General features: G+C 39.2%; 1 protein-coding gene across 1 annotated transcript in view; it reads left to right on the forward strand.

Moving 5' to 3' along the window:
* ECT2L (epithelial cell transforming 2 like) overlaps positions 1 to 13,651 on the forward strand; it is a 73,173-nt gene that overhangs the window by 8,645 nt on the left and 50,877 nt on the right. Inside the window, exon 3 of the mRNA XM_077143310.1 lies at positions 10,832 to 10,994. Within this exon, the coding sequence (XP_076999425.1) occupies positions 10,832 to 10,994 (163 nt within the window). The remainder of the gene's footprint in view (positions 1 to 10,831; positions 10,995 to 13,651) is intronic.

Consider the following 13,651-nt stretch of genomic DNA (forward strand, 5'->3'; position numbering starts at 1 on the left):
TATTAATATCTGAGTATATATATCTTTAAAAGAAAAAGAGTATTTTTAAAAATCTAAGTACAATACAAGTTATGAACTGAAAAAATTAATAATCCCATAATCATTTTATAATTTCTTAATTTCAAAAAGTTATTCATATCAGGACCAAAATAAGTTCTCTACATCACCATTAATTGATAAGACTCTTGAGTTCTTTTAATTTGTAGGTTTCCTTCCCTTACTTGCTATTTTCATCCTTGCAATTTGTTTATTGAAAAAAATGGAGCCATTTGTCCTGTAGAGTTTCCCACGGTCTGTGTTTTGTCGATTGCACTTTCTTTCTCCTGGGCTTCCCACAAATTTGTAGTTGAGCCTCGATCAGATTCAGGTTTGATTTTTTTTTTTTTTTTTTTTTTTTTGGCAAGAACACGTTGTAGGTGGTGTAATATCCTTCCTTCAGGAGCCCATAATTTTACAACTTCTAATGAAATGATGGACCTTGAGAACTGTGAGAAAATACATTTCTGTTGTTAATTACTGTTTTAGGATAACCCCCCTAGAAGATGAATTGTTGGATCTAAGGGCCTATATGAATGGCTGGTGATATTTTGCTGCCAACTAATCTTCCTTTTCCATGGAACTCAGGGGTTACCCCACTCTCTGTCCTTCCAGTTGCAAATGCTCCACTCACCCCAGCTCATCTCCTTGGAGTCCCCATTAAAACCTGCCCCAGGGACTCCATCTGGGGACGCAAGAACTGCAGACATTCAGCACACCACAAAGTGTTTATAAGCTGCCAGACAAGACCATGAGATGCAACCTAGGCAACCAGACAGAGGGGACCTCCCCAAACCCACTCACCCCTCTATAGGACACCTCTTCAAGCTCTTCTCCAAGCCATCCTCATCGCCACTTTGGCAGATCCTTTTTAGTTCTTATCAGAAATTGGAGAGCAGAGAATTAGATTCAAGTCCTGTATCACTAAGCCTTGTTATTTTTGCAAAGTACACATTGTGCTACCAGAAGCACACTGCAAAGCATTATCATGAATTATTTAAATTATCCTTGTCACAATAAATGAGCAAAGCACATTTTGTTCATTTTCTCTCTACATGTTGTTATTTCTCTTCATGCATTTCTGGCTTTGCAACATTAACTAAAATGCAATGAGCCACAATGTCATAACTGCAAACACCTCCAGTCTTGATGCTCATGTACAGAATTTTTTATGTGACTGAAGCACTTCCCTTCCTTCTTGCTTAGCATTCATTACACTCGAATGTGTCCTTGTAATAGTGCAGACCAGGAACAAATATAAAATATACATAATTGAGGTGCCTTCTTAACAACACATCTAAGTCTCCTCTTTTGCTCTGCTAGGATGGGACAGTAGAAGTGGGGTGGTAAAGGGTTGTAATAAAACTTTATGAAGATGCTTTTTTCTCTGAATTTATTGTTCAGTCTAATCTCTTAGGTCCATCTTTGAAAAGGAGACTGAAATTATTTCTGTTTTTCATCTTACTTTACTGTTTTGTACTTCCAAAGAAAACTGATAATAAGTTGTATCTCAAGGGCCAGGAGAAGGCTTCCGAAGGCCACCTCAGCCAATGCAGGGGAACCGTAATACAACAGAGAGGAACAGTTCTGGGAGTGCCACAGTCTTGTTCAGCTTGGATGTCAATCCCTTTCGAAAGAAAGCGTGGTGATTCTGCACATTTTTATCATCGAGACTGGGAGGATCCCTAAGTGACATTTCTGTCTGTGATATTATATGCGGCCGGTACATACAGAACCTGTTCTCTGTCCTCCTGTGCACACACACACGCCTGCATGCTCCCCAAGCCTAGCATGCCAACAAGTTCATTTTAAGCAACTCTGTTTTGTCTCAGTATGTGACAAGGTGTTCTAGTTTGCTAGCTGCCGGAATGCAATATGCCAGAAACGGAATGGCTTTTAAAAGGGGGAATTTAATAAATTGTTGGTTTACAGTTCTAAGGCTGAGAAAATGTCCCAATTACAACAAGTCTATAGAAATGTCCAATCTAAGGCACCCAGGGAAAGATACCTTGGTTCAATAAGGCTGATGAATTTCAGGGTTTCTCTCTCAAGTGAGAAGGCACATGGTGAACAAAATCACAGTTTCTCTCTCGGCTGGAAAGGCACATGGCAAACACAGTGTCATTTGCTAGTTTTCGCTCCTGGCTTCCAGTTTCATGAACCTCCCCGGGAAGCGTTTTCCTTCTTCATCTCCAAAGGTCGCTGGCTCGTGAACTCTCTGCTTCCATGGTGCTGCAGCATTCTCTGCTCTCTCTGAGTCTCCCATTCTCCAAAATATTTCCTCTTTTATGGACTCCAGAAACTTATCAAGACCCATCCAAATGGGTGGAGACATGTCGTCACCTAATCCAGTTTAACAACCACTCTTGATTAAATCACATCTCTCGGGAGATGATCTGATTACAGTTTCAAACATACAGTATTGAATAGGGATTATTCTGCCTTTATGAAATGGGATTTTGATTAAAACATGGCTTTTCTAGGGGACATCCATCTTTTCAAACCAGCACACACAAAGTTACCTGGTTCAGGGATCAAGAAAAAGCAGTGACGTAAATCGAAGCCGGGGAGGAGAAAATGCTAGGCCAACAAGTATTGAATCTGGGGACTGAAGCGAGCCACCACTTCTTTCTTTAAAACCCTTTTATATTTCTTTGTTTCAGACTTACAGCAAATTGCGATAATCGTACAAATGACTCCTCCATACTTTTCTTCTGGATTCCTTAACTGTTTATATTTTGCCATTTCACATCACCATTCTCTTGATCCATTTGAGAGTAAGTTGCAAACATGATACCTCATTAAACCCTAAGGATTTCAGTGTATATTTCCTAAAATGACCCTGTCCTGGAAAATCAAAGAACATCTACCAAGGTCAACAAATCCACATGAGTACAGGACTACCCCCCTAGCCACCGGCCCCCATCAACTATTACTGACCGGCCCAACCATGCCCTTTGCAGCACTCCTTTCCTGTGCAGCATGGGATCTACTCAGCATCCCCTATTATATTAGTTTTCATGACCTTAGCGTGGAGCAAGTCCTCAGTATTTCTCTCATTCTGTTTCAGTTTGCTGAAGTGGCTGGACTGTAAAAAAAAAATAAAGGAAGAAAGAAATGGGTTGGCTTTTATAATGGGAATTTATTAACTCACAATTTATAGCTCTTAGGCCATGAAAATGTCCAACTCAGGGCATCTGCAGGACGATACCTGGACTCTGAAGACGGCTGCTGGCATCAGGGGCTCCTGTGTCACATGATGACATCTGCTGGTCCTCCCCTCCCGGGTGTCAGTTCCTCCAGCTTCTGGCTCCAGTGGCTTCCTCTCAGCTTCTCTGGGGCTTTTTCCATGAGCTTCTCTTGATTTCCTCTCCTTGTGTTTTATCCTCTTGTAAAGGACTCTAGTGAGAGAACTAAAGATCAACCCTGAATTGGGTGGGTTGCATTTCCATGGAAACAACCTAATCAAAAGGTCCCACCCACAAAATTTCCCACAGGAATGAATTAAAAGAACATGGCCTTTTCTGGGGTACATAACTGCTTCAGCCACCATACATTCCTTTGACCCTTTTGAAGAACACAGATCAGCTCCTTTGTTGAATGACCTTGAATTTCAATCTGTCTGATGCTTCCTCAAGACTCAGGGCGTACTTTCTGGGCAAAAGCGTCACTAACCCGGTTCTGGCTTCTCCATGGATCACATCAGGAAGCAAACAATGTCCCTTTGTGCCATTATTGGTGATGTTGCTCTGTCACTTGGTTAAGATGGCTAGTTATTAAATATTTTGTACTTATTGGTTAATGAGAATCTAAAAAGTATTTGAGTCTATGTAAATTTCCTGTCCCTCATCAAACTTTTAACTACTAGTTTCAGCATCCACTGATGATTCTTATCTGAACAATTTTTATTGCTATGACAGTTGCCAAGTGGTGATTTTTTAATTCCTGAGTTCCTTCTACGTTTATTTACTGGAGCTCTGTGGAAGGTAGCACTTTCTCTTTTTATGTTTATTCATTTACACTGAGAAATGTACTCCATCCAGAAATAATGCCTAAATTGAGATAAAGGAAGAAATGGGAAGCAGCCACAGTTTCAAAGAAAACTAAGCAATTATTTAGATGAGGCAGTTGGTAACTTGAGAAAGGAAATGCATGCATAATATTTAATTATAATCATATCCTAATGAAAATTCTTATGGAATTAACTAAAATTAAGATATACTTAATATTGGCAGGAGAAGAGCAGGATAAGGGAGCTAAAATCGTCATTCACTCTGATATCAATGCAATAGATAGTGTCTTAAAATAATAAATCAAGATAGAATATACACAATTAAATAGAAAAACGCCATCCCCACAAATATCCTTAAAAAGTTGAATATGACTGCCTGTTTGGTACAAGATTAAGGAAGGTAATAGTGGGGGCAGGGTTGTAATCTTTTGATAAAAACTCTCAGCATAATTTGTTTTAAACTGATCTGCTAAAAAATATTTTTAAAATATAAGTTTAAGGTGAATAATAACATTGTCCACTTTTTGCAAAATAGCCAGAGGCATAACCTAAGATTCCTTCCTAAAAAATCTAAATTAAAAAAACAAAAATACAAACCCAGAACTATTTTGTTTATTACACACACAGAACTAAGCCCCTAATCACCCACTTTTGTCATAGCATTAAATTCTATGAAATGCCAATTAGACAACAAAAACTACATTATAAAAATACTGTAAATCTTTCTTAGAGAATATTAGTAAGGTTTTCCGTTTCTCACCTAGAGTATAAGACTTTTTCAAATCATTATCAGGTCAGTAAACACAAGAGCTGGTCCCCAAATCTCCCATCTTTCTTTCCTTAAAGCCCCAGGAACGATGCCCTCCCATCCTCTTTTCTTTTGTTCCTCCAGCGTCACTTTGCCTTTTCTAGTGTAACTCAGTGGAGACTCTCTTAGGGTCCTCTCACATCTTATGATTTTGCACAACTAGAACCCAGAGGATGAGCTTTCCGATCCTAACTTCTCCCCAGAAGCAGATACTCCCCCAGCAGTGGGGAGAAGGATTTAACCTCTAATTTGGTCTTTTTCCTGTCATGCATTTATCCAACACGTTTATTAAGTGCCTGCTGTGTGCCAGGAACTACGCTTTGTCATGCAGAAGAGGCGCACCCAGATAGGAAGTAGGGCTTGGGAGGGCAAACGTTAGGGACAGAGAAGCAGCAGAGCAGAGTCTCCCTAGCCCTCACCACCCCCCAGCATGGGCCAGGTGAATAGGGATTGTGATCAGCCAGCCATTGAGCAAGTGAGTACAGAAAGACTCTGCACCGTGATGCCATGTCTACTTACAGTGTGGTGTGCTGGGGCAAGGACCATCTATAGATGTGTAATCTTAGGGGCTTCTCAATCAAGAAGTGCCTTGTTAGAAAGAGGGAGTCTTTGAAACAGCAGGTGTTCTTCCACTGAGCTAACCCAAGACCGGTTAGAGCAGCTCTATTCTGAGCCTCCAAAAAGGGGGCCATCTGGATCTGTTCTCAGTCCAGCCCATGTGACTTGGCGGCTCATCAGTGCCACTCTGTACACCGTCTAGTTTCCAACCCATTACAGTGGTGTGGTCGGCTGAATAATGGCCCGAAGATGTCCACATAACGGCACGTTATTACCTCACAAGGTAAAAGGGACTTTGCAGATGTGATGAAGTTAAGGATCCTGAGTTGGGGAAATTAAATTATCTTGGATTATCTGGGGGTACTGAATGCAATCACAGGTGTCCTTGTAAGAGGGAGCCAGGAGTCAGAGAGAGAAGGCATAAGGATGGAGCAGAGGTCAGAGAGGAGCAAAGATGCCACACGGTTGACTTTGAAGAATAAGGAAGGAGCCATGAGCCAAGGAAAGTAGGCAGTTTCTGAAAGTAGGGGGTGGCCAGAAACAGATACTGCCCAAGGTTCTCCAGAAGGAAGCAGCCCCTATGACCCTTTGACATGGCTAAGTGAAACTGACGGTGGACTTCCAGCTTGGAGAACTGCACGGATAGTAAGTTGATGTTTTCTTTAAGTCACTGTTTATGGTAGATTGTTACCGCAGTCATAAAAAGCTAGTCCAGGTGAGTTTCAGATGTTTTTTCAAGTGTGTGTCAATTAAATCCCACACAGCTAGGTCAAGGAGGCAGTAACCTATCCAACATGGTGGGAGGGCCCTGGAAGGCTGACTGGGGCAATCTGTTCATATCTGCAATAGGAAAGAGGTTTCAGCCCCTGCACCCCATTCAGCCCTCACCCATTTCCCTACTTGCCCGTCAACCAGGCTCTGTTAGGATGGGCTGGGCTGTCCTTCTCTGCAGTGACGAGTTCCACAGGAATGTAGACATCACCATTTCTCCCTTGTGAACGACTTCTGAGGAGCGAGGAGGTAGCTGTCAAACCACTAAGGCGAAGCCAGTGCTGAAATTCGTGTTTGTCCAGGTGTCTTCAATCGGAACAATGCGGGCCATCCATCATCTACTGATGCCAAGTCAGGCATGAAAAGCAGGAGAGGAATGAACTGTTCCTTTTCAAACCAGTACTGTTCAAGAAAAGAGAGGAATGTACTTCCCCTCCTCTGACTCTCCTCTTCTCCTCACTCCCACCCCTGACTCCTGCTTATCAAAGTAGCTCCGCCAAGGAAGAGGGGGGTTGAATGCAACTTCTACTACTGGAAACAGTGGAAGAGCCAGCCCCAGAGAGGTCCTCACTGGAAGTCTAGCAGAATTGACAAGTTGTGCAGGTCTTGTGGGTAGCCATGACTTCTGCATGACTGAGAATTCCTTATCAGATATCCCAGTAAAACCTTATGGCAGTTCCACTACTGTAATCGTTTTGAGCGTAAATCCAGCAGGCTGGCATAGTGATGTTGGCTGCACAGGCTTCATCAACTTTCCTAATTCTGGTGCTTTCTTTTCGATCTAGTCATGCCACAGGAGCAAGTACACAAACATAAAGATTGAATTCATGATTTAGCGAGTGTCTGATTCATAAGGAGGCAACCTCGTACTCCAATCCTGGGTGGCTCAGTGACCGGACCATGCAGTTAGGGTTGGCCCACTGGCCTGTTTAGGAAAATCTCTGTCTCAGGACAGAGCACTATAGGGCCAGTGGTTCCTCTTGAAGTTCAGCCCATTGTCCAGGGCATCTGATGCTGAGGATTATCATCAATTTCTTACCATTGTAGTGAATTGGTCGGGCCTCTCTTGGAGGAGACGGCCTCATCAGTAAATCCTGCTGTCTCCAGATTTTGCAGGTGAGGCCCCCGTTGAGCCAGCAGTTTGGGTAAAGTAGTGGCCAAGACTCTCTGAGTCTAAAGAATGTTCACAACCTATGATCTTAGGGGCCACACTTGTCCTGAACGAGGGATGCTATTTTTATTTCATATGGGAACTGGGTCTTGACTTGTCCTATGGGGATTTAGACCAGCAGGACCCGTGGCAGGGTGAGACCGGCTGGGAGGAGCAGGCCTTTCCTTTCAGTGAGTTCATCTATATCTGCTCGGGCACAGAACTGGGGCAGCAGAAGCAGTTCAGCTTTGAGAGAAAATTCTGTGGTCAAAACGGCCCAAGGCATTGAGTTCTGGAGTGTTTTTATTGACAAAGTTACCAATGTGCCAGGAGATTGGGCACAGGTATCTGCAATTCCACCGTGTTTGGTGGATATTAGGGGTTCCAGGGAAGAGCTTCTTGTTCTAATGGTTCTTTTTCAAATATGATGCCTATCAGGCGGCTTGGGGCTATAGTTGGGGATGTCTTGTTGTCGATATCTAAAAGGGACAAGCATGTGTTAACTGTCCCTTTTTTGTTGTTAGCGGTGTATGCATTTTGGGTGGGCCATGAGAAGTCTTTTTTGTCTGAGGTCTCCATAGCCCCCAGGATGGTTACTTTGGTGGGACTTTGGATTTTCTCCTCATACAAGACCCATCTGTGCTCACAGGATATATCATGTAGTTCAGGACATTTTCTTAATGGATGTCATTATAAAAAAGATATCAAATTAAGAAATTATTGTTAAAATTTTTAGGTATGATGATAGTATTATGGTATATGTTTCTTTTAAATGTCCTTATAGTTTAGTAATACTGAAGTATTTGTGGATGAAATGATATGCTAGCTGGGATTTACTTTAAAATGAAACAGAAAGAGAGAAGAAAAAGGGGCAGAGCAGAAACTAGATTGATAATTATTGAAATTGACTAATGGGGTCATGATGGCACCACAAATATTAAAGGGAAATAAAGACAGTTTTAGATAAAAGGAAACTGACAAAGTTCATTCTCAGAAGACCTTCACTATAGAAATGCCAAAGGAAGTTCTTCAGGCTAAGGAAATTGATACCAGATGTAAACTTCGATTTATAAGAAGGAATGAAGAGCACAGGAAGTGGGAAATATGTTGGTAAAAAAACATTTTAAAAAGTCAGTTTAAAGACACATGACTATTTAAAGCAAAAATCATGTATTGTGAGGTCTACAACACAGGTAGATGCAGTCTATATAATAACAATAGCACAAAGGATGATGAATATTCTTTTATTTGACATGAGTGTTAACTCTTAAGGAGGATATCACAATTTAAAGATGTGTACTGCAGCTCCTAACAACTTAAAAGAATAATGCAAAGGGGTATGGAAGAAGAGCCGATTAAAATGGAATACAAAAATATTTGATTAACTCAAAGCAGGGCAGGAGAGAAGGAGTCAAGGTTTAAAGCTCAGATGGGACAAATAGACAATAGGTAATAACATTGAGACCTGAATTCAATCATATCAATAATTAAATTAAAATGGACTAAACACTCAAATTAAAAGGCAATGATTGTCAGATGAGCTAAAAAATAGAAGATCCAGCTATATACTGACTTTGAGGGTCAGTATATAGTATACTTTATACTTTAAATATAAAGACACCGGTAGATTAAAAGTAAAAGGATGGGGGAAAATCTACCGTGCAGATAATAAAGCATAGCAGGCTAGAATGGCAATCAGACAAAATGGACTTTCAAGACAAGGAATCTTACCAAAGAGATAAAGAGGTTTGTTTTATAATTATAAAAGGGTTAATTTGTCAAGAAGACACAAGAGATAAATGTGTGTGTGAACCAAATAGTAAAGATTAAATTACATGTAACAGAACTGATGGGGTTATTTAATAGAACAACTAAACAAAAAATCAGTCAAGATGTAAAAGACCTGAGCAAGCTTTTCAGCTGCCTTGACCTAATTGGTATTTATAGAAAACTAAACTCAATGACTACCAAATAGATGTTCTTTCTATGGACACATTCAGTGTTCACTCAGATCTTTTTCTGATCCACAAGATAAGAGTCAATACTTTTCAAAATGTTAAAATCTTCTTAGGTGCATATTTCAAAGCACAATGAAGTAACATTGGAAATTGAGAAAACTGAAATATTTAGTTTCAAATATTGGGAAATTAACTCCTAAATAACCTAGGGTCAGAGAAGAAGTCACAAAGGAAATTAGAAAACATTTCAGGCTGAATGATAATGAAACTATAGCAAATCAAAGCATGTGGGATGCAGCTAAAAGAGCTTAGAGAGAAATTTACAGTTTTAAATACTTATATTAGAAAAGAAAAGCTTTTCAAATTAATTACCTAAGTTTACACCTGAAGAAGCTAGGGGAAAAAAAAAAAAACCAGTAAATTACAGCCAAAACAAATAGAAGGAAAGAAATGCTAAAGATAAGACTAGAATTCAATAAAATAGAAAATGGACGAACTGAGAAAATTTAATGAAACCAAAAGCTATTATTTTGGAATTAGTAATAATGTTGATAAGCTCCTAACAAGATTAATCAAGGAAAGAAAAAGGGAAAGCGCAAATCATCAATATCATGAATGAAAAAGAAAATATTGCTGCAAATCCTACAGATATTAAAAAGATAATAAAGGAAAATTATCAACTTTTATACTAATACATTCAGCAATTTAAATAGCTGCTTTGAACATTCCTTAGTTGTTCTTAATAATTGCTTTCTAGATTTTACATATATAATACATGCAATGCGATAGTTTTACTTCTTCCTTTCCAGTAGATATGCCTTTTATTTCTTCTTGCCTTGTAAACGTTGGGACCTCCAGGGCATGTTAAATTGAAGTAGTGAAAGTGGACGCTCGTGCTGTGTTCCTGATGCTAGGGGGAAGGAATTTAATATTTTACCATTCAGTGTGATGTTAACTCTAGGCTCTTATTTTAATTGCATTGGGAGGTCACTGTAGGGTTTTAAGTGCTTGAGTGCCATTATCTAATTTACATTTTCATAAGACCACTTGGGCTGTGAGGTGAGAAATGGTCTTTGGGGAGGCTAGAATGGAAGTGAGGAGACCAATTAGAAGGCTGTTGCAGTGGTCTAGGACAGAGGTGGAGGAAGCGTGGGCCTGAGGGAGAGCAGTGCAAATGGAGAGAAGTAGTTGAATTGGGGGGATTTATTTTGGAGACACAGCTGACAAAATTTATTGATTTACTGGATTTGGAGGTAAAGGAAAATGAAAAAATAAGTTTATGGCTGAAATGACTAGGTGAATTTTTGAATTTTTTCCTGTGGATTTCAGACATTTTTTGTTACTCAGGTTTCCCCTTAAAAATGGGTAGTTAAAAGTAGACTGTTTTTTTTTTTAATGCAACCTTATTTTGTTTAGGATTTAATTAATTTTTGCAGGGAGAACATTAGAGAAAGGACAATGATCAGTCTTAAAATGAATTTTTGGTCAAATTAGATATTACTGTTCTGAGCTAAACTTCTACATCTTTCTTTTTTTAGGTTTGTCCAAGACTGGTTTTCAGAAAAGAATCAAGTGGCCAAACTGGATTTCTCTACCGTGTTACCACGCTTCATTTCTCTATATATCTTTTCCTTTCTGAATCCAAAAGATTTATGTGCAGCTGCACAGGTCAGCTGGACCTGGAAGTTCTTAACTGAACAGGTTTTCCACTTATCATTTCCTTTTAATAGAACACAGATACAACCGCAATCCATAATGAGGCAATTTGGGTAGCTCTCTTCCCTCAAAACGATTGCCAAGGATAGCTGAACCATAATTAATGTGCCCTTAACAGAAAAAAACGGGAATAAGTTAAAGACAGTGATTTATTTTATAGATAAGAGGATAATCACTATTTCAATAATTCATGTAATTTTCATAACCTTTAAGCATTCAGTTGAATTATTTAGAAAATATTTTATCTTGGCTAAACATGTTCATTTCCTTCATTAAACACTATATAAGTTTTGGTTTTCATGTGACGTTATTTTATCCCTGATCGCTCCGCTTGGGAAATTTCTACTCAACCACAACTTCACCTGATCCCTCTTTGGCTAATATTTGTTGAAGAATATAAATATAGATCTTTTCACAACAGTTATGGTAGTTCACAGCAGCAGCTGTTTACTGCGCTACCATTAATTCTACCTCTGGCCTATTTGTCTCCTTATTTTCTTTTAGAAGACTTAATCAAATAATGTTAGACATACTTTAAATATGTCAATAATTTGCTTCTTTAAATTTTACAACATTTCCAGGGTGGGCTTGTGTTGAAATCTGGACCTCAGAGAATTGCCAGCTCCATGGAGGAGCTTTACTCAAAAACCTGCAGTGAGCTCAGGACTCATAGCACTTAGAATCTTCCTCAGAATTGAGGGTTACTATTTGCATGGTGTATTGTTTCCTATCCTTTTTACTTTCAAGCATTCAATGTTGTTTTTGATTCTTTAAAAATTTTTTTTATTGAGAAATCTTCACACACATACATTCATACAGGATGTACAATCAGTGGCACACAATATCATCACATAGTTGTATATTCATCACCATGATCATTTTTTTGAACATTTGTATCACTTCAGAAAAAAAAAAGACTCATACACCTCACCCCTGCCTCTCATTGACCACTAGTGTTTCCATCTACCCAATTAATTTTGCCTTTTGTCCCCCATATTATTTATTTTTATCCATATTTTTTTACACATCTGTCTATACCCTGGATATAAGGAGCATCAGACACAAGGGTCTCACAATCACACAGTCACGTTGTAAATATTACATCTTTATACAATCATCTTCAAGAATTAAGCTACTGAAACACAGCTCAACAGTTTCAGGTACTTCCCTCTAGCCACTCCAATACACCATTAACTAAAAAGGGACATATCTATATAATGCATAAGAATAACCTCCAGGATAACCTCTCGACTCTGAAATCTCTCAGCCACTGAAACTTTATTTTGTCTCATTTCTCTCTTCCCTCTTTTGGTCAAGAAGTCTTTCTCAATCTTTCGAGGCCAAGTCCTGCCTTATCCTAGGCTTTCTGTCCCACGTTGCCTGGGAGATTTACACCCCTGGAAGTCATGCCTCACAAAGAAGGGAAGGCAGTGAGTTCAAACATCTGAGCAACAAAAGAGGTTCTCTGGGGGTGACTCTTAGGCCTAATTTTAAGTAGGCTTAGCCTATCCTTGACGAGAATAAGTTTCATAGGGGTGAACTCCAAGATTAAGGGCTTAGCTTATTGATTTGGTTGTCCCCATCTATGTCCTTTTAAAAGGTTTATACCTTGTAAACAGAATATAGTGGTGATTGTTAATTTTAATATACATAATTTGGCAATCTTTGACTTTTAATGGGGGCGTTTAGTCTGTTTACACTTATCTAAATACCACTGGATTTTGTCAAATGCCTTTTCTGCTTCAATTGAGATAATCAAGTGTTTTCCCCTTTATTTTGTTAATGTAGTGTATTAACATTAATTGATTTTCTTGTGTTGAACCACCTTGCATACCTGGGATAAAATCCACTTGAATAGTGTATAATTCTTTTAAATGTGCTGTTGAATTTGATTTGCAAGTATTTTGTTGAAGATTTTTGCATCTATATTCATAAGAGAAATTAGTCGGTAATTTTCTTTTCTCATATTATCTTTATCTGTCTTTGGTGTTAGGTTGATGTTAGCCTCATAGAATGAGTTAGGTAGTTGTGTTGGTTTGAAAAAGTTTATGTACCCTAGAAAAGCCATGGTTTAATTCTAACCAACCTTGTGGGAACAATGGTTTCTTCTAATCCCTATTCAGTACTGTATGGTGAAACTTGAATTAGCTCATCTCCACGGAGACATGACTCAGTCAAGTGTGGGTATTTTAAACTTGATTAGGTAGAGATATGTCTCCACTCAGTCCAGGTGGGTCTTGATTGGCTTTACTGGAATCCTTTAAAAGATGATGCACTTTGGAAAAAGCTAGAAAACAACAAGAGCGAAAGCCATGAGATTCTGAGAGAGCAGAGAACACCACAGAATCATGTCACAGAGAGTCCACCACCCAGCGACTTTTGGAGATAAAGAAGGAAAACACCTCCTGGAAAGCTTCATGAAACAAGTAGCTGGAAGAGAAAGCTAGCACACTTTGCCATGTGCCCTTCCAGCTGAGAGAGAAACTCTGACTGTGTTCACCATGTGCCTTTCCACTTGAGAGGAAAACCCTGAACTTCATCGGCCTTCTTGAATCAAGGTATCTTTTCCTGGATGCCTAAGATTGGACACATTTCTATAGACCTGTTTTAATTAGGACATTATCTCAACCTTAGAACTGTGA

Source organism: Tamandua tetradactyla, chromosome 25 (genome assembly GCF_023851605.1).
Source record: "Tamandua tetradactyla isolate mTamTet1 chromosome 25, mTamTet1.pri, whole genome shotgun sequence".
Lineage (NCBI taxonomy): Eukaryota > Metazoa > Chordata > Mammalia > Pilosa > Myrmecophagidae > Tamandua > Tamandua tetradactyla.